A 20,431-nucleotide genomic window follows, 5' to 3' on the forward strand; every position below is an offset into this window, starting at 1 on the left:
TCTCTCTCTCTCTCTCTCTCTCTCTCTCTCTCTCTCTCTCTCTCTCTCTCTCTCTCTCTCTCTCACTGTATTCCTCTCTGGATCTCGAACGTTCAATCCCGTCAGTGGCATTTCATTGATTCTTGACTCAGTTCCTATCTATTCCTACGATCGATTATCACTTCCTTTGAAACCCTAGGACGCTGGAAACAATGAAAACCTTACTTCTTCAAAAAGAGGATTAGATGGACCACTGCTAAAGCAGAGAGGGTGAGAGGGAATCGAGGCTTAGGGTTTCGATTCCATTCCCCTCAACTCTCTCTCTCTCTCTCTCTCTAATGAGTTTTCGATGTTATTCTTTTCCACCAGTTTTTCTATGCAATCTGAGAAAATTAACTTGCTATTAAACCGAATTGCAGAAAATCACAGGAAAATGTTGATACTTTTTGAAACTTTGAAATGCAATATAGATTCTGTTTGGTCAGTAGAGGATGTCCTATATTCTTCGATCTAGAACTACTCATCGGTGACAAAACTATCAACTCAGCTGGATCTCATCAGAATCACAAGTTGCAAGTAGGGAGAGAAGGATAAAAGGAGAGAAAGTGATAAGGAGATAAGGGTGACTAGAGGGGTATTTTTGGTATAATAAGATACAACAACAACAACAACAACATAATTTTATGCCAAACTAAATGGGGTCGGTTACATGGATCCGAATTGAAAAAAAATTGGAAATCAATAAGCACAAAAAAAAAAAAAAAAAAAAAAAGCATCATAAGGAAGAAGGAAAAATAAGTGAAAAGGGACTAAAAGAAACAGATAAGGCAGAAATCAAAGATGCATTATAGGGACCCCCTTACACAGGGTCCGCTACCCAGATCCTTGTCCTCTATCCATGATTATACTAGAATCGAGCCTCACCATATGCATGTCTCTTTTCATCACCTCATTAATAGTTATTTTAGGCCTACCTCCATCTCTTTTAGCTCCCTCCAAATGAATCTGTTCATTTTTTCTTATTGGAGCATCTATAGGTCTCAGTTGCACATGGCCATACCACCTCAACCGATTTTTGCGGAGCTTGTCCTGGATTGGTGCAACCCCCAATTCATTTCTTATACAATCATTTCTTACTTTATCTCTCCTGGTCTTACCACACAGTCTTCTTAGCATTCTCATCTCAGTTACACTCAGTTTAGTCAAATCACTCTTCTTAACTGACCAACACTCCGCTCCATATGTCATAGCTGGTCGTATCATTGTCTTGTAGAATTTTCCCTTAAGTTTAGTAGACACTCTTTTGTCACATAGTACTCATGATGCACCTCTTCATTTCATTTATCACACTTTAATTCTGTAGGCAACATCATCCTCTATATCTTAATTTTTATTAAAAATTGACCCTAGGTAGCTCATGTTCCCCAAATTTCACCACTCCTTCCCCTCTAGTCTGACTGAAGGGGCACCATCATATACTTTGTCTTCGTTCTGTTTATCATAAAACTTCTTGATTCCAATTTTGATCTTCATAGCTCTAATTTAGTATTAATCTCTTCCATTGTTTCATCTATCAGCACTATGTCATCTGCAAATATCATACACCAAGGATTTGGGTTTTGAATGTGCTTGGTTAGATCATCTATTATGAGTGCAAATAAATAAGGATTTAGAGCCAATCCTTGGTGTAGCCCAATAGTAATTAGGAATTCGTTACTTTTTCCCTCTATCGTATTGACACTCGTTATCACTCCCTCATACATGTCCTTAATTATATCTACATAATTATCTACACCTCTTCTTTTCTCTAGGACATTCCAAATGAACTCTCTTGGTACTCTGTCATAGGCTTTCTCTAAGTCAATGAAGACCATGGAAAGGTCTTTTTTGTGGGCTCTAAAAACTTTCATAAGCCGCCTTAGCAAGTAAATAACCTCTATCGTAGATCTCCCTGTCATAAAATCAAATTGGTTCTCCGTTATTTTAGTAGATATAATCAAGAAAGTTTATTTTGGTATAATAAGATAATGGTATTTTATTCATAAGGGCTAAAGTGTCATTTTATAACATCACTTAACATTGACTGACACCAGGAGGTCTGAGTCTAATTTGGTGAAAAAGATGGGGTGGGGTGTTCCTATAATACTAGCATTCTCTAGGGGGTGGCGTTGTAAATTACCCTATTATAAATGATTGATTTTTAATTTTAAAATTAAAATCGTGATTCAGTTTTGATTTAAAAATTTAAATCACTGATAAATCTTTTAAATAAACAATTAAACCGATTAACATATATGCAGTAAGTTTAAATCATTAAATATTAAGTTTACATACATTTTAATAAAAAAAATTTAAGTTTACTTTAAAAAAAAAAAACATATAACAATAAATATCAATTCGATATTACAATTTATATTCATTTCACTAAACAAATTTAAAAGTAAATAAGTTGTTTGGATAAAAAATTAGAAAATATAAGAAAACCGTTTAAACCAAAACTGTTTATAAATGATTTTGATTTTAATATATGAAATTATTTATTAAATGATTTGGTTTCACTTTTACTTAAAAAAACTTTCATCTGACCGAATCGAATCATCTACATTGGAACTGAACCGATTAACACCCTTAGGCTGTGTTTGGTAATATTTCAAAAAAAACATTTATGGAGTTTTTTAGTTCTATTGGAACAAAAAAACAAAATAAAGCATTTGATGCATTTATGGTGTGTTTTTTTTTTTTTTTTGGAACAAAAGGTGAAATAAAAACGGTAGAAACGAGAATTGACGGAATGACAAAAGGTAGTTCCGTTATTCTAGTTTCATTGAAAAAAAAAAACGATATTTTGACACAGAAACTGAAATTTCCGTTTTTTTTATGCAAAACGTTAACAAACGCAGCCTTATTCCTTCCTGCTTATATGTCTGTGGATAGAGAAGTCAAACCGTTCCTTGAGTTTTCTTCTTATAGTGACCAGGGTTTAAGAACACAAAATTGAGAACTGATCGATCAAGGATGAAATGGATCCGATCCTGATCCAAATCAAAGACTAATGCCTTTGGTTTTCATAATAACAAAAATAAAAAATATAAATAACGTTTTTGAAGCCATGGAACCTTAGATTTATGATGTTTTAATTCAAGATGTTTAAAAAAAAAAAATTTTAAAAAAAGTAAAATAATATTTTCCATTTAAAAAATTAACGTCTTACTCACGGTGTTACATTTCATAGATCAAAACGTAATAAATGAAAGACGAAATTTCCCCAAGTCAAACACTTCATGCTCATTGGTTCATGTATACAGGAAACAAGAAAACTATGGCAACAATAAAGTGGCCCAATACTCGATCAAGAGACTCAAGACAAGAAGGGAGACTAGACATGATTTTGATGGTGAAGGGAAGATTTCATATATCCAGATAAATTTTTAAAAATGAAGGCGGGAATTTTCCATCGCTTCAAAGCAAACCAAACAGAAAGAAAATTTAAAACATGAGAGGACCTTGGAGAATCCGCATCGATGTAAGACGTGCTCTTCTCTTAATAGCTTCGTTGAATTCTTCTGTCGAAGGAAGGGAATCTCTCGTGTAAGGAAAATAACGGACTTCTATCATTTCAGTACTCATCCTCTCTTCCCCTTGCTTAGGGACAGAGTTACTCCTTTCCACTTCTTTAAGAGCTAACCGAGATGCTTCAGTCGCATTATATGAAGATTCACCATCCTCGTTGTGTGACCAATTGAAGAAAACTGCTACCAATTTGGCACTAGATTCTTGGTTCGGCATTTGATGCTCATTAAAAGATTCTGTGCTTCCCAACAAGAGTTTGCAGAGTTTCACTTCACAATTGATCGAATCCCAACAATTCTTGGGCCTGAAATATGCAAATGTTAAACTTATTTTCTCAATTGCATCAACTCCTTCCAATGGAAACCCAAACAAGTCAAACCCTTTGAAATGATGTATGTAGATTGTATCTTGCGTAGTAGTAAACTGATCAACTCCTTCAATTGGCATATGAACATTAATATAACACCCAGTCCTTCTGTGTTTTTGACGGATTGAAGCTTCAAGAAGGACCCAAATTTTTGCTGGATCACCCTCTTGCACCTTCATTTCTTGTTCTGTTTCTTTGTTGATTGTGAATGCAAAAACAAGACACAGAATCAATCCATTGTGTATCCCATCACTAACATTCAAAGAATCACTTCTTGATAACCCATCAACTAAAAGTGCTCCCTGTAGATCATAAGAGGAAAGGAAAGGATAAGGATTAAGGACCCATCAATCATCAATTTAAGAAACTAATTGCAAGTACAAGAAGGTAAGAGAAATGACCTGGCCATGTATCTTCCTTGGAGTATCTGTTATGGTGTTGCAGTCATCTATGTACAACTCTTCCAAGGCTTCTACTCCCCCAAGGTTTTGAATCTCCTCCAGCTTTTTGCAGTTACGAAGGTGTAATGTCCTCAATTTTTTTAGGTTGGATAAATCTGGAAGTTTCTGCAATGAGATACAGTCCATAACATACAGAGAGGTTAAAGTTGAGGGAAGATTTGGAACTGACTCAAGCCTTGTGTATCCTTGCAATACTAGCTTCTGAAGCTGTGGAAGACCACTAATCCAGGGTGGGAGAGAAGATTCAAGCTTGTTCCCTATTTTTAACTCCACCAAACTTGGGAGCATTAGAAAATCATTTGTTGATAGTAAAGTAGTGGTTCCTATCAGATCAGTGATACTCAAACACCTCATGCTTCCCCCAGATATTGGCAGCCTGATTAGGTTATGGCAATTCATAACACTTAATACCTGAAGCTTCTCTAACAACTCAAAACCATTGGGCAACTTTTTTAATGACTCACACCTGTTGAGACTAAGCCTTTCGAGAGAACTCAATCTAGATATACTGTTCGGAAGTTCTTCAATTTTTGTACTATCCAAGTCAAGCTCAACTAGAGATTTTAGATCACCAATTGACTCAGGCAATTCTTTGAATGATGAGCACCAATGGAGAATAAGACGTTTGAGAGAACTCAGTCCACAAATACTTTTCGGGAGTTCTTCAATTTTTGTCATGTCCAAGTCAAACTCAACTAGAGATTTTAGATCACCGATTGATTTAGGCAACTTTTTGAATGATGTGCACAAATGGAGGCTTAGACATTGGAGAGAGCTCAACCTACAAATACTGTCTGGTAGTTCTTCAATTTTCGTTCTACTCAAATCAAGCTTAAGTAGAGATTTTAGATCACCAATGGATTTATGTAAATTAACCATGTTATAACACATTCCAAAATCCATCGTCTCTAAGTAAGGAAACCATGTAAAGTCAGGGGATTCAGATAGATAATAACATTGTCGAAGACTCAGAAATTTCAACTTTTGGAACAGCTGTCAAACAAAGAAACAAAGATAAGATAATATTATCCATAATACATGATAACAAGATGAGACAAGAAAACGACAAATAGGTACTATACCTGATTTTGATTTTGAGGCTTGTTTGTCCAAGCTTGTCTAATCCTGCTTAGTGATAGGTCCATATGAACTAGTTTCTTGTGATAAAAATTGATTGGTAGAATTTTCAGACGATTTTCCTTCCAACTAAACCATCTTAAATTATTAGGAAGATTTGGAAACTCTCCTTCAGAGTGTGTTCCATCAATGTGGAGGAATCTTAGGTTGGACATCATTACAAAGTTTTCCCTATATAGGCATACACTTGGAAACAATCGATTTGAGGCTAGGAGGATGCCTTCAATCATTTGAGATCCCTGTAGTACAAAAAAGAAAAAAATTGGAAGTTGATGTGCACACACCCAATGAAAAAATAAATAAATAAATAAAGAAAAAAAAGAGATGTAGTGAATAACTCATTGAATGTACTTTATATATATATATATATATATTATGCTTGGTTCTCATATAATTCACATTAATGTTTCTTAAAAAAATTAATAAACTAAGATTACATGCTTACATAGAAATGGAAAAGGCTCCAGAAAAAAAAAATTGTACCTTGTGCTCTTCTAATACTTCCATGATGTCGTCACGAGACCATAACCTGCTGCGCTTACTAGGCTCCATACGGTTTTCTTTGAAAACAATGGCCCTTCCCATGGCTTGTATTTGATCATGCATCCTTAGCTCATCATAGGAATCATTGATATCTGAATTAGATCCTCCTCTATTGGTGAATTTTAGAAGGGACCTTTGAGTGAGTTTTTTTATTGCTGATATAGGATCAAAGCCACAAGCTTTCCATATAAGAATTACAGCTTCTTTTCTCCATCCAACGAAAAAGCATGCAGCATCAAGAAACATGGATTGCTCATCATCTTCTAGATTGTCATAACTTATCTTTAACTTTTCGTAAACCTCCTTATTAGGATTTTTTTCCAGCTTTTCTAACGTACATTGCCATACTTCTTTTTCTCTTATGTCAAAGAGATAAGAACCCAACACTTCTAGTGTTAATGGCAATCCTCCTGCAAAGTGTAGCACATCATGGGAAAGCTGCTTGTAATCTTCAGCAGGTTTGTCCCTTGCAAATGCATGCAAACTAAAGAGTTGAAGGGATTGCTTATTATCCAATTCTTTTGGCCAATATATTTTATCTTCATCAACTTTAGCCACCTTTAGAAGAAGTTCATCTCTACTTGTTATGACAATCCTAGTTCCCAAACCAAACAAATTGAAATCAATAGTCAAAGCATTGAGTTGGGAATGACAATCCACATCATCAAGAATAAGAAGAACTCTTTCTCCTTGGAGCCTTTCTTTTATCAATTGTTGTCCCCTGTAAACATTGCATATTTTGCAATCAACTTTGTTTTTGGAAACATTATAAATAAGTTTCTCTTGTAGAGAAACTAAACCATTTGGTTCTACTGCTTCTTCTCTGACATTTGCAAGAAAGCAACTCTTATGAAAGCATTTAAAAATGCGATTATAAAGAGCCTTCGCAATAGTTGTCTTTCCAATGCCACCAATACCACAGATTCCCACGAATTGAACATCATTGGAGCCAACATTTAATAGAGATAATAAATCTTCTACACGGGTATCTAATCCAACTGGGTTTTTAATATCACCCAAACTATTACTACTCAATTTACTCAAAGCCCAATCAACAACTAAGCCGACTAGCTCTGATTGATTCCTGCAATTATTTCATATCAAGAAGGAATAAATTAATAACTAATGAGGTTATAATCTTAAGTGAAACAAAAGAAACAATGAATATAGGGGTGCATCTGAATGTTACAAACAAAATTTGTAACTAGATTTTTGATCCATCATATTAAGGGTGTCAAGAGGTCAGGTTGGGCCCGGCCGATCTTGGTTGGGCTTAGTCGGGCACGGCCAATTTCTAGGGCTACACTGTGAACGCTCGTTTAGCTAGACGGGCTTAGCTAATGTAGGCACGGTACTGTTAATAATCGGGCCATTCGGTCTCGAGCTACCATAAACGGGCCTTAATCGGGCCTTAACTGGGCTATAAACCTATTTAACTTTAAATAGGTCCTCTTTAAAATTGATTTCTTAAATGTGCTTGAAGAGGAATACCAATAAAATGAGACAAAGATGGGCAAAAAAAAAAAAGGCAAAGATGGGCATAGCAAAGAAAAAACTTCCATAGTTAAAATGGATTAAACCAAAGATGGGTAAAGCAACTAAATTACTAAGGTACTAGATCTTTAACCCATGAAACTCAAATCAATTAAACTATTTACATAACCTAAGTTTAGTAAGTTCAAATCAAGTAAACTATGCATAAAAAATATGAATGCTCATATAACAATTACCACCATCTCAATTGTACATATCACATAGCCTTAGCACTAAATACAAATAGTATTAAAAAAGTTTACATGATTTTGATGTAAACAGCTCGACTTAATTTTAATTTGATTTTGACATTCTTACTTGTTAATCTTTGCTACAACTATGTTCCCATTTGGTTACAACGTCATAAGCGTGTTTCAAAATATTCGACCCTTACCCATTACACTACTGGCCAAGCAATATCTATAAATGAATATTGAATTTCTTTCTATTTTAAGTGGAGAATCCTTAGATTATTATTATTATTATTATTATTTTTTTTTTTAAGGAAACTTAGATCTTAATTAGAGATAGGGAAGATAATCAAATAAGCATGTAAGCTCCTGAATCCTTCCACAGAGACATTTGTATCACCATTTCACTTGGAATCAGATCACTTTCGGTGCAGTTGAGTGTCCAAAACACGTCCACCCATTGGGAATCCCTTGAGGTGCACCCATTATTGTGGTGCATGTTCAGGCACTCCCAATGATCAGATGTGCGGTAGAGAGGAGACAGAGGAGAGGATCGGGTCCATCTCCCCTCTCCCAAGCTAAACCCCCCCAAAAGAGAGAGAGAGAGAGAGAGAGAGAGAGAGAGAGAGAAGATACGATTATAAAAAGAAGTATGTGGGATTCAGAATTAATTACCCGTTTACTTGCTTGAGCTCGTATCCCTTTAGCTGTCCTACCACAGTTAAGGATTTCTTCCAACCCTCTATGGTTTGGGCATCATGTTTCTCATTATGTTTCTGAAACGGTCCTTCAAAACTTTCAGTTTGATGGCGAACATCTGTTGGCTCAACATCTAAGAATATGGGCAGAATTATTTGACCGTCAAATTTGTGGCATCGAACTATTTCAACCAGTTCAAGTAGGCACCATTTGCTATCCGCATAGCCTTTAGAGAAGATGGTAATTGAGATTTTGGACCCTTGGATTGCTTCAAGGAGTGCTGATCGGATCTCTTCTCCACCACCCAATTCTTCATTATCCATAAATACATTGATTCCTTCTCTTTTCAGAGCTTTGTGTAGGAAACCAGTAAAATTATTGCGTGTTTCTTCACCCCTGAAATTGAGAAACACATCATAAGCGAATAATCCAGAAGAGGAGGAAGCCCCATCATATGCCGCCATGAGGTTGAGGTTAAGGTTGAGGTTGAGGTTGCAAAGAAGATGTCAAGGAGTTCTCTTCTTTCAACGAACTCTCTTCGCAAAAGAATTTGTTCTTAGGAGAAAAGAGCTGGAAATCATAGGTTATATAAAGAAATTTGTAGCATGCCGATTTCCATAATTCTTAATCACCGTCATCAAGCAAGTGGGGATTGTTAACCATTATCAATACAATGGGAAAGGATCTATGGCCGGGATTGTTGACAATGTTATTTTTTTCTCTCATAAATAAATAAATAAATAAAACGTAAAAGGCAATGTGACTCATATGCTGCCTTTCGAGGAACTCTCGGAGAACCTCTTCACCATTACATATCAACCTACTGTTTGACCTTCTGGATAACTTGGTAAGATCTCCGTTGAACAAGTCCCTGGTTTGATGTGTTGCTTCTTTAAACCCTCTTCATAATTCTCTCTCCTAATCTCCCTTCAACCCATATTTTATGAATTTCATGTACCAAAACACAAGGGGTAGCGTAATTGGTGAGCAATGAGGTTGTGGGGTCAATATCGATATTGGTCTTGGCTCATATCGATACCTCCATGGGTGTTAATTTTAGATTAAAAGACTCTTTTACCCTTATGATATCCATCATCCAGTCCTAAAACATCCTAAATATAATGAGGGTAACGTGTTGTGCTGCTACCTCTTTACCAAAACATTTTACCTTTATTATATCTTCAACCCTAAAATCCCAAAATTGATTTAAAAGAACTAGTGGTTGCACCCTTGAATTTTGTCTCTGATCACGTTTGAGTACAGTGATGGCCGACGAGTCATCTAAGGCTGGTTCCATGATTTAGTCGATTCTCATCGGTTGATCATCTTGATTGAAGCTAACAGGCAAGTTCATCGATGGAGCGGCATAAGCTGTACCCGGAAGTTGAAGGGCTACGGCCTCCTCAGACAAGAAACCTAAAACTCAACAATATCTAGGGTTCTAGACGTCCATTTGTTCTTCAGCACCATGGAACCGAGATCAGCAGGAACCAGATGTGAGGCTAGGCCAAGCAACACAATCAATTCAAAGCTGAAATTCAAGTACAGATTGCCCTAATGGATGAATCGTTTCGAATCCCATCCCAACAAACGGCCGAGTGGTGGCCTGAGAGAAAGGAAATCCATTAGAATCCCAAATGAAAGACACGCAACCCCGGTAATGGGATGGGGAAAGTGTAATACGTGTATGAGAGAGTTGCAACTAATGGAGTTTCTATTTAAATGGGGATTACCTTGAATGAAACAGACTGGGGATGGGATGACAATGGTTATTACAATTTATCCGTTTTGAAAAGGAGGTCATGGCTCTCCTAATAAGGCCAAGAGGTTGGCTACCTCTCAATTAGCCGAGACGTCATAGGGCTACTATCCATTTTTATTTCTTATTTAATTTTTCCTAGTTTAATTCTCTCCCTGTATCTCCTACTTTTTCTCTATTTTAATTTATCTTATCAAAATCCCAAAAGAAATAGGCTGAACATGTATCATCATCTTTGTGAAGATGATAGGAATGACAGAAACAAACATTCAAGAATCTCTGTAGGGTTTTGATGTGTAAGAGAAATAATAAGTGGAGGTTTGGTGATTAATGAACTTGGTATGAATCGTTAACTCGGATGTCCTGAGTTCAACTCCCACTAAGCACACCTTGGGTCATTCATATTTCAGTGAAAGTTGAATGGTTTTCATTCAACCCTGGTATGATCCTCATTCAACCCTGGTATGATCCAATCCATGCGACTGTGGGGTTAGTATGGGTCTACAGGATTAGTTAGGCCAAAGGCCTGGATACCTGTCGTTAGCAAAAGCAAAAAAAAATTGGCGGCTCCAATAAGTGCTTTACTTTCATCATGAAGTCCTCAACAGAAACCCTTTTCTAAGCTCTCTCTCCTCGCCTGCAAAATTTTGAAAAGGCACACTTCAAAGGGTTTGAAGTTTGAACCATTGCCGGATTGGAAATGTTCTCTTCACAGTTCACTGATGTTGGATCGCCAGAGAAGAAAGATGTGAAATGGAGGATGTGATTTTGTATTGGAAGGATAAAATATCAAAATACATATACCTTAACGATGGTAATATGGGCATTAATGAAAAGAGGGTTATTTACATTAACCTCTCCTTAAGTTTGGCTATGTTACGTTCTCCTCTCTCAAATTTCATTTATTATATTTAAACTCAAAAATCTAACACATAAAACGGTAGGAGAAGTGTTAATTTTAGAATATAAAAAGATATAATTGCCCTCCTCTTTCTTTTTCTTCTTTAACTCTTCTCTTCTTCTTTTCTTCATCATCTAGGAACGCAATGAGATAATGATGAAACCCATTTTTTCGAAGGCTATGAAACCCAGATCACCCTATGACTGTACAATATTGGTGCCCAAGTCTAAGAACAAATCCTTGGAGGAGATGTCATCAGGTGAATTTGAGGAAGAAAACAATAAAACTGCAGAAAAAAGAGTAGCATCAGTTCAATTAAATCAGAACCGCCCCAGCTTAGTATCATATTTAGTGCTGGTTATTGTTTTTGGGGAGTTCAGTTTCTGGGCTACCCTGAGAGTGAGACTGCGCATTGTAATTGAAAATTTTCATTTTTTTCTCTTTCCTTTTGTGATTTTAGACTGCAATCTGCAGGCAATAACATTTATATTACCATTTCAAATTTCTAACTCCAGAAATAATCAAGAAATGAAACTGAAAATCAAATAAAGAGTGAAGGAATTATTTTAATTTTTCTTTAACCGACGACGCAAAGGGAAACCCTGGAAATTAAAAGGAAAAGGAAATGGAGGGAGGGAAGGAGAAATAGATCGTTAGTTGAATTCTCAGGTACCAAGGGAATCCGACTACCCAGTTGAGCTTGGCGCTCCTGAAAACTATTTCCAAGGTACGTTTCGAGGATCTCCATGACGGAAATGAAGCGCTGCTTTGAAAGATGAGAGATGCTGAAATTGAGTATATTGTGGAATGCCAACTATTATTCTTATTGAAGTCTTTCACAAGCCTGGCAATGGCATATGCTACTGCTTCAGCCCCATTTTAGAGCTAGGAAACCATAGAAATGCAAGAGCTTGCTGACTTGCAATAACTTTTTGGAGAGGAACTCTGGAGTATTGTAGTGGAATATCAAAGGAGACCAACACACTCCAGTTACATAGGCTCTTTGCAGTTGCCATGAGAAACTCTGAAAGTAATACCACCAGTTAAAATTCGAATTGGAATTGTTGTTGTTGTTTTCTTGTTGCATCACCCCCATGGTTTTTTGCTTTTCTCCCAGTTCCCTGTATGGCTAGTTGGCTACATGCAATTTCTTACAAAACTTCAAGCATACACTACGAGTTTTTCATTCAATCCAAAATAAACTATACAACCAAATGTTTACATTTTCAAATAATAAAATCAATATGATTTATAGCTTAACATCCTTGTACAAGGTTTCCAAAAAGAAACAAAAAATATATAGATTGACAAAGGTTGTCAAATACATTCCTGCACTGCCCCTACTGATGGAGCAAGCTGCTGTTGTTGCTGGCCAAGAGATGAATATTGTACTCCTAAGCTGAAGCCACACTTGATCTCACTATCTGTAGAAGAAAAATACAAGATCAAATTTGAATGAAGGAACAGAATACTAATACAAGTTTACTGGGTAGCAAAAACTGCCATGCCTAAGATGCGACTCACATGGAAAGTGCAGATCCATTGCATAATCAATATTGCCACCTGCATAAGAATCTCATGTTAAGGTGGAAATGTTCTACACAAGCCCCCATATTATTTTTGGTTGAATTAAGGCAAGTTGGACTAGGCAGGTTAGCTGGGTTGTTAAACAAATGCCCAACTACAGAGCAAGCGGATTGTTAAATAATGGTAGGTCTTTCAATCAGATTAAGAATTGTCCTAACATTTATGCATTTACCAAATTGAATCAAAACATTGATTCAATAGAAAATGGATGAAATGAAACAAACCAGTCCCGGAATTCTCTTAGGGTCATTGTTTCGCATCCTTGGGGTCTGCACAAACGAAAATGTAAAGACAAGTAAAAATGATGTCACACCCAATTCACATTTTATCTCAAGGACAAGCATCATGGCCATAAAAAATACAGAATATGCCGATTCTTTGTCAGGCTGAGAAGAATGCAGGAAAGTAAGTTGCTCCCAAAAAAAAAAAAAAGTGGCCCATAGAGAAAAATGTATGAGACTGGGAAAAACACTGTAAAACTAAGCTTCTCCAACCCCCCCCCCTTTTTCCCCCAACACAAAACAGAGGTTAAAAATAGAAAATCTTTAAAACTTGTAACCGTTTACAAGTGTTGCTGCTACAGTATGATCATTTTTGAGAAAATCAGCTTCAGTCAACTTCAAATGGAAACTTCAACAATATATATATATATATATTTTCTTTTTTGGGGGGGGGGGGGGTTGTGTTTGGGGTGGGGGTCAGAATCTTCTTTGGGCATTAACACACGGAGAAAAATCACATTCTGGTAGAAAACTATCTTATTTTCCAGCACCTTCTCAGAACCAGACACAGCCTAAGGCTAATGAATGTTCACTTTATCTTCATAGATATCAAACCTCCCTCTCGAAGAGAAAAAATTATTTAAATTGCTTTCAGATTTATTTATTTCAAACCTTGGACAGGGACATAAATGCATAGTGCACCAAGAAGAATATCGATCAAGTGCACCAGCTAGATACAACTTTAACAGGAATTCTGGTCCAGAAGTCTTCTAATCTGGCAAATGCAACAAAATACTGTGGATCATAATTAGTAGTCAGATTAAAAGAAGCCTTCCTTCATGAGGGGCATATGTTAGTCGAAGTTCCATATTTCCCTATATCGATTACTAAAAAAAGATGGTTAGGAAACACAGCATAAGAATGCATATGGCCATATGAAATCTCAAGTTTGGATCATACCAGTGGATCCCAACTTAATCAGAGCAGAACGTATTGATTGGATCGGAATATAGCCCATCTGTCATTTTTTAAACCAGGAGGACATGGACACGGTTTTGGAAAAGATCTGGTCTGTTGAAAGCCCTACTAGACAGGCATATTACCAGCCCCAACCACAAGCCACAGCTTTAGCAATATGGAACTTCCACCTTTAAAAGTGCCTTATAACCATCTCGACTACTCCTTTTTTTTTTTTTAGAAAAAAGAACTTATCTAATTACAATGGGATAAGGAGTCCCCAAAAGATCTGGAGTACAAGAATAACAAAATGCAAGGAGGAGGAACATAATTCCAAAGGCAAGAAAATTGAGAAGTTGCCCCAAGATTAGCAAGGCAATAACCATCCCTAATACTCCATGTTCTTGTAGGGATCCAATGTGCATTAACTAAGAAAAAAATGCCCCAAGTATCAAATCAGGTCCATGTAGTTTTAACATTTTAGACCAGAAATGATACGTTTCCCCACTTCCCCCACCATTTGGATGGTCTGGTGACTGGTCCACATAAAACTGCATTTGCTGCAGATTAATCAAACTGAGGGTATGAACAAATATACACTGTTTTTTTTTTTTTTCTTTTTTCTTTTTTTTTTCCAAAATTTTTGGGGATAAGTAAAAAAAGGTTAGATTAAAATTCAGAATGCAAGTGGAGTCTACAAACCTGATTGGTTTTCACACCTCTAACAGTGCTTAAGCTCCAGATGGGCCAACAGGCTCATCCACTTCAAGATGTGCTTTCTTACTAGCCCTCAACATTCCCTAAGGCAGGCCCCATGCTTGACTAAGGTTGGGACCTTCAGCTACCCCAGCTGCTTGACCTTGACCAGGTAGGCCCAACTGCAACTCCAGACCATACTGGGAATCTATCATTTCATTACTGCTCACCTCAGCTTGTTCTGGGACAGGGTTTGATCCTTCAACCTCCAATGCATTTGAAGAGCTGAAGTGATCTACTTCACTCCCTTTCTTCCAGGATAAAGCAAGATCTTCCAGCATCATCACATGACCAACAGAAGAAATCTGCTACCATCTTGGCACTAGATTCTTGGTCAGGAGGGATTGGCTGCTCAGATTCCGAGCTTCCCAATAATAGCTTCCAGAATTTCATTTCACCTCTGATCAAATACCTATACTCGTAGTGTTTGCAGCTTATCCCCGGATCCATTACCCGTATTCTCTCAATAGCATCTTTTCCTTCTAACGGAAAACCAAACCAGTCAAACCCTTTGAAGTGGTGAATGTAGACTATATCCCGCTCAGTAGTAAATTCAATGCCCTCAATTAGCATATCAACCACACATATGGTCCATCTATCTTTTCGACGGATTGAAGCTTTAGCATGTAGCCATATGTCTACTAGCTCACCCTGTTGCACATTCACTTGTACCTTCTCTTTGGTGAAGCTTAATGCAAAAACAATGCATAAAGTTAACCCCTTATATATCCCATCATTAACATTCAAGGAATCACTTCTTGATAACCCATCCACTAAAAGTGTTCCCTGTGAATAAGAGGAAAGGAAACGACAGGGCATTAATCATCAATTTGATTGGAAGTTAATTTCTAAAATTTCCAATGAAATAGAATTTGGGACAACAAGATAGAGAAATGACCTGCCCATGTATCTTCCTTGAAGTATCCGTAATGGAGTTGCAGTCACAAATGTAGAACTGTTCCAAGGATTCTGTTCCCTCAAGGCCTCGAATCTCCTCCAACTTTTTGCAATTACGAAGACTTAATGTCCTCAATTTTTTAAGGCTTGACAAATCTGGAAGCTTTTGTAATGAAATGCAATCCACAACTTTTAAGAAGGATAAATTCGAGGGAAGCTCTGGGAGCGATTCAAGTTTTGTGCATCCTTGTAATAGTAGCTTTTGAAGCTGCAAAAGACCACTAATCCAGGTTGGAAGAGAAGATACAAGCGTGCTCCCTATTTTTAACTCCACCAAACTTGGGAGCATTAGAGAATCATCCGGTGAAAATAAAATACTAGTTCCTATCAGGTTAATGGAACGTAAACACCTCATTCTCCCCATATGCATTGGTAGCTTGACAAGGTATTTGCAATCCATAGCACTTAATACCTCAAGCTTCTCTAACAACCCAACGCCATTAGGCAATTCTTTTATTTGTGTATTATACAAGGAAAGCTCAACCAGAGATTTTAAATCACCAATGGACTCAGGCAACTTGTTTAGCAACTCACACCTATCGAGATCAAGCCTTTGGAGAGAGCTCAGCCTACAACAACTACTTGGGAGTTCCTCAATTTTTGTCCCACGCATGGAAAGCTCAACCAAAGAGTTTAGATCACCAATGGACTTAGGCAACTTGTTCAGTGATTCACACCCACCGAGATCAAGCCTTTGGAGAGAGCTCAGCCTACAAGCACTGCTTGGGAGTTCTTCAATTTTGGTCCCACGTATAGAAAGCTCAACCAAAGAGTTTAGCTCACCAATGGACTCGGGCAACTTGTTTAGTGATTCACACCTATTGAGATCAAGCCTTTGGAGAGAACCAAGCCTACAAATACTGCTTGGGAGTTCTTCAATTTTTGTCCCACACAAAGAAAGCTCAACCAAAGAGTTTAGATCACCAATGGACTCAGGCAACTTGTTTAGTAACTTACATTCACCGAGATCAAGCCTTTGTAGAAAACTCAGCCGACAAGTACTCACCGAAATTTCACCAAGTTTTTCGATTTTTGTCCCATACATAGAAAGCTCAACCAAAGAGTTTAGATAACAAATTGACTCAGGCAACTTGTTCAATGACCTACAACCATCGAGAACAAGCCTTTTGAGAGAGCTCAGCTTGCAAGTACTATGTGGGAGTTCTTCAATTTTTGTTCCACACATGGAAAGCTTAACCAAAGAGTTTAGATCACCAATGAACTCAGGCAACTTGTTTAGTGACTTACATCTATCGAGATCAAGCCTTTGGAGAGAACTCAAACTGCAAGTACTGCTTGGGAGTTTTTCAATTTCTGTCCCATCCAAGGAAAGTGTATCTAGAGATTTTAGATCACCAATTGACACAGGCAAGCTTTTAAGTGATGTGCACGAACTAAGAATTAGATCTTTAAGAGAACTTAGCCTGCAAATATTGTCTGGGAGTTCTTTAATTTTTGTTCGAATCAAAGAAAGCTCAACCAGAGCTTTTAGATCACCAATAGATTTGTGTAAATTAACCATGTTTTCACAACCTCCAAGATCCAATATCTCTAGGTTAGGAAACCATGAAAAGTCAGGTGATTCAGATAGATGATAACAATATTGGAGACGCAAAACTTTCAACTTTTGGAACCGCTGTCAAACAAAGAAATGAATATAAGATAATGTTATCTATAATACATGATAGCAAGACGAGACAAAAGAAAAGGAAAAAATATACCTGGCTTCCATTTTGAGGCTTGTTTGTCCAAGCTTGTATGATGTGGCTCCTTGATAGGTCCATATGAACTAGTTTTTTGTGATAAAAATCAGTTGGTAGAATTTTCAGAGGGCAACTCCTCCAACTGAACCATCTTAAATTAGAAGGAAGATGTAGAATTTCTACTTCGGAGTTTGCTCCATCAATGTAAAGGAATCTTAGCTTGGGCATCATTGCAAAATCTTCCCTATGTAGCCACAAACTTGAAAATCGACATAATAAGTGTGGGAGGATGCCTTCAATCATTTGAGTTCCCTATAGTGTAAAAAAAGGGAAATCAATTCATAAACCCAATGAAAGGAAAGGAAAAAAAGAGATTTTTGGACTAACTCAATGATTTCACTTTATATTATTATGCTTGTTCTCATAAAAGTGATTAATGTTTCTCAAAAACTAGAATAAAAATGCTTACATAAAAAATTTAAAAAAAAAAAAAAAAGAAGTCTTACCTTGCGATCTTCTAATACTTCTAGTATTTCATCATAAGACCATAATCTACTGCGCTTACCAGGCTCCATAGGGCTTTCTTCGTAAACAATGCCCCTTCCCATGGCTTGAATTTGATCATGCATCCTTAGCTCATCATAGGAACCGCTCATGGATTCTCTATTGGTAAATTTTATGAGGGACCTTTGAGTAAGTTTTTTTATTGCTGCTATTGGGTCAAAGCCACAAGCTTCCCACAAAGAAATTACAGTTTCTTTCCTCCATCCAACGAAAAATCATGTAGCATCAAGAAATATAGATTTCTCTTCATCTTCTAGATCATCATAACTTATTTTTAATATTTTCAAGACCTTCTTATCAGGAATTCTTTCTAGTTTTCGCAACCTGCTTTGCCATACTTCTTTACCTCTTATGTCAAAGAAATAAGAACCCAACACTTCAAGTGTTAATGGCAATCCCCCCGCCAAGTGTAGCACACCTTGGCAAAGTTGTTCGTAATCTTCAAGAGGTTGTTCCCTTGAAAATGCATACAAACTAAAGAGTTGAAGAGATTGCTCTTGATCCAATTCTTTAGGCCAGTATATTTCATCAACTTTAGCCACATTTAGAACATGTTCATCTCTACTTGTAATGATGATCCTACTTCCTGGACCAAACAATTTAAATTCAATAGCCAAATCTTTAAGTTGGGAATAAGAATCCACATCGTCAAGGATAAGAAGAACTTTTTTCCCTTGTAGTCTTTCTTTTATCAATTGGTGTCCCCTATAAACATTACATATTTCAACTTTCCTTTTGGAGACACTATAAATAAGTTTCTCTTGTAGAGAAACTAAGCCATTTGGTTCTAATGCTTCTTCTCTAACATTTGCAAGGAAGCTACTCATTTCAAACCTTTTAAAAATGTGATTGTACAGAGTCATTGCAATAGATGTCTTCCCAATGCCACCTATACCACAGATTCCCACAAACCGAACATCACTGGAGCCAACATTCAATAGAGATAATACATTGTCTACACGAGCTTCTAATCCAATAGGGTTTTTAACATCACCCAAGTGGTTGCTACTCAATTGACTCAAAACCCAATCAACAACTAATTTGACTAGCTCAGATTGATTCCTGCATATCAAGAAGAAATAAAATAACAGCTAATGAGGTTGAAATCTTTAAGTGAAAGAAAAGAAATGAAGAATAAAAGTATACCAATGAACATGAAAAGAGAAAAGTACTTTACAGTCTTCCTTAGTGGCCCACTCTCAATGTGCCACACGGGTGGATGATATGACAAATTATTCATGTGGGATTAGTTTTGCACCATTTAGATTTAACCACGTCTATTCAATCAAATAGCCCTCCTATGTATTTTTTAGCAATGTTTATCCAATGAAATAGCCCTCTCCACCTATAGCCCCCCACACCTATGACTCATGCATCCTTGTGTAGTTCTGTACATGCACCCTCCCTAAGACTTAGCTTTATTTTGCGACTTAGCAAACTCTGTTTCATGCTTCTATCCGATCTTTCACTTGGTAGATATATCGGGGAAAACTTATGGGAAAAAGCTTACTCTGACGAAGAAGGCTGGAGCATCATCTGGCACAACTGCAGTACAGCCATGTGGCAAATGCTATTGGTCAATTGACCGGTATTCATTAATTAAGGGTAGGTAAGATAATCAAATAAGCAGGTAAGCTCCTAAATCCTTCCACATATCTCAAGGGTAAGAACTAAGAAATTGTATGAGTTGTTAAAAGAAAAATACGATTATTCAAAAGACGTTTGTGGGATTCAGAATTACCCATTTACTTGCTTGATTTCGTATCCCTTTTTTCCTCCTACCACAGTCAAGGCTGCCTTCCAATCCTCTATTTCGGCATTAAATTTCTTCTTGTGCTTCTGGAACGATACTTCAAAACTTCCGGTCTGATTGCGAACATCAGTTGGCTCAACATCGAAGAATATGGGTAGAATTTTTTGATAGTTCGATCTATGACATTCAACCATCTTCACCAATTCCCGGAGGCACCATTTGCTATCCGCATAGCCTTTGGAGAAGACAGCAATCAAAATTTTGGATTTTTGGATTGCATCAAAAAGGGCCGATTGGATCTCTTCTCCACCCCACAGGCCTTCACTATCTATAAACACAACGATTCCTTCTCTTGCCAGAGCTCTGTGAAGGAAACCAGTGAAGTTATTGCGAGTTTCTTCACCCCTGAAATTGAGAAACACATCGTAAGCAGATGATCCAGAGGAGGAGGAGGAGGAGGAGGAGGAAGCCCCATCATGTGCCGCCATGAATTTGCAGTTGCAGTTGCAGTTGCTATTGCAAAGAGGATAACTGCGAGGAAATTTCTCCCGCCAGAGAGAGGTTGGGTGATCGCAGTCACGTCACAGGCGGGGATCACGGGAGAGAGTGACCGGAACGAGGTGCCGGAAGCACGCGTGAATCGGGAGAGAACGGGAACTCAAGCTGAGAAGAAAGAGAGAGATTTACACCCTTACGAAGTAGTATTCAATATTTAATTCTCTAACCTAAGGTGTTTTCTACGTCATCTCTTCAGGAAGAAGAAAAAAATTATTTAAAAAAAAAAATATGAAAA

General features: G+C 37.2%; 4 protein-coding genes across 7 annotated transcripts; all 4 read right to left on the reverse strand.

Annotated features, from left to right (window-relative positions):
* Positions 1-3,281: 3,281 nt before the first annotated feature.
* LOC122078481 (disease resistance protein RPV1-like) lies at positions 3,282-5,715 on the reverse strand. The gene is made up of 2 exons (XM_042644481.1): positions 4,318-5,715; positions 3,282-4,218 (listed from the first exon to the last, which is right to left on the reverse strand). The coding sequence occupies exons 1-2, from the start codon at positions 5,278-5,280 to the stop codon at positions 3,466-3,468; spliced, it is 1,716 nt and encodes a 571-aa protein (XP_042500415.1). The 5' UTR covers positions 5,281-5,715; the 3' UTR covers positions 3,282-3,465.
* On the reverse strand, positions 5,318-8,944 carry LOC122078016 (disease resistance protein L6-like). The gene is made up of 4 exons (XM_042643893.1): positions 8,457-8,944; positions 5,998-7,141; positions 5,702-5,753; positions 5,318-5,370 (listed from the first exon to the last, which is right to left on the reverse strand). Exons 1-4 carry the CDS (start codon positions 8,942-8,944, stop codon positions 5,318-5,320), a joined length of 1,737 nt encoding a protein of 578 aa, XP_042499827.1.
* A 3,356-nt stretch (positions 8,945-12,300) lies between these two features.
* On the reverse strand, positions 12,301-20,341 carry LOC122079668 (disease resistance protein RPV1-like). Of its 4 annotated transcripts, none has more exons than XM_042646329.1 (9): positions 19,627-20,341; positions 17,828-18,947; positions 17,340-17,633; positions 15,560-17,254; positions 14,608-15,447; positions 13,621-13,723; positions 12,952-12,996; positions 12,665-12,703; positions 12,301-12,564 (listed from the first exon to the last, which is right to left on the reverse strand). In XM_042646329.1, the coding sequence occupies exons 2-5, from the start codon at positions 17,975-17,977 to the stop codon at positions 14,902-14,904; spliced, it is 2,685 nt and encodes an 894-aa protein (XP_042502263.1). In that variant the 5' UTR covers positions 17,978-18,947; positions 19,627-20,341; the 3' UTR covers positions 12,301-12,564; positions 12,665-12,703; positions 12,952-12,996; positions 13,621-13,723; positions 14,608-14,901. The 4 variants fall into 4 exon arrangements, with proteins under 4 accessions (XP_042502263.1, XP_042502264.1, XP_042502261.1 ...); XM_042646330.1 differs by having other exon boundaries at positions 13,621-13,743; XM_042646327.1 differs by having other exon boundaries at positions 13,621-15,447.
* On the reverse strand, positions 18,101-20,126 carry LOC122078017 (disease resistance protein RUN1-like). Its single transcript, XM_042643894.1, has 2 exons — positions 19,627-20,126; positions 18,101-18,947 (listed from the first exon to the last, which is right to left on the reverse strand). Exons 1-2 carry the CDS (start codon positions 20,124-20,126, stop codon positions 18,101-18,103), a joined length of 1,347 nt encoding a protein of 448 aa, XP_042499828.1.
* Positions 20,342-20,431: the final 90 nt, after the last annotated feature.

The sequence above is a fragment of the Macadamia integrifolia genome, chromosome 5 (assembly GCF_013358625.1).
Source record: "Macadamia integrifolia cultivar HAES 741 chromosome 5, SCU_Mint_v3, whole genome shotgun sequence".
NCBI lineage: Eukaryota > Viridiplantae > Streptophyta > Magnoliopsida > Proteales > Proteaceae > Macadamia > Macadamia integrifolia.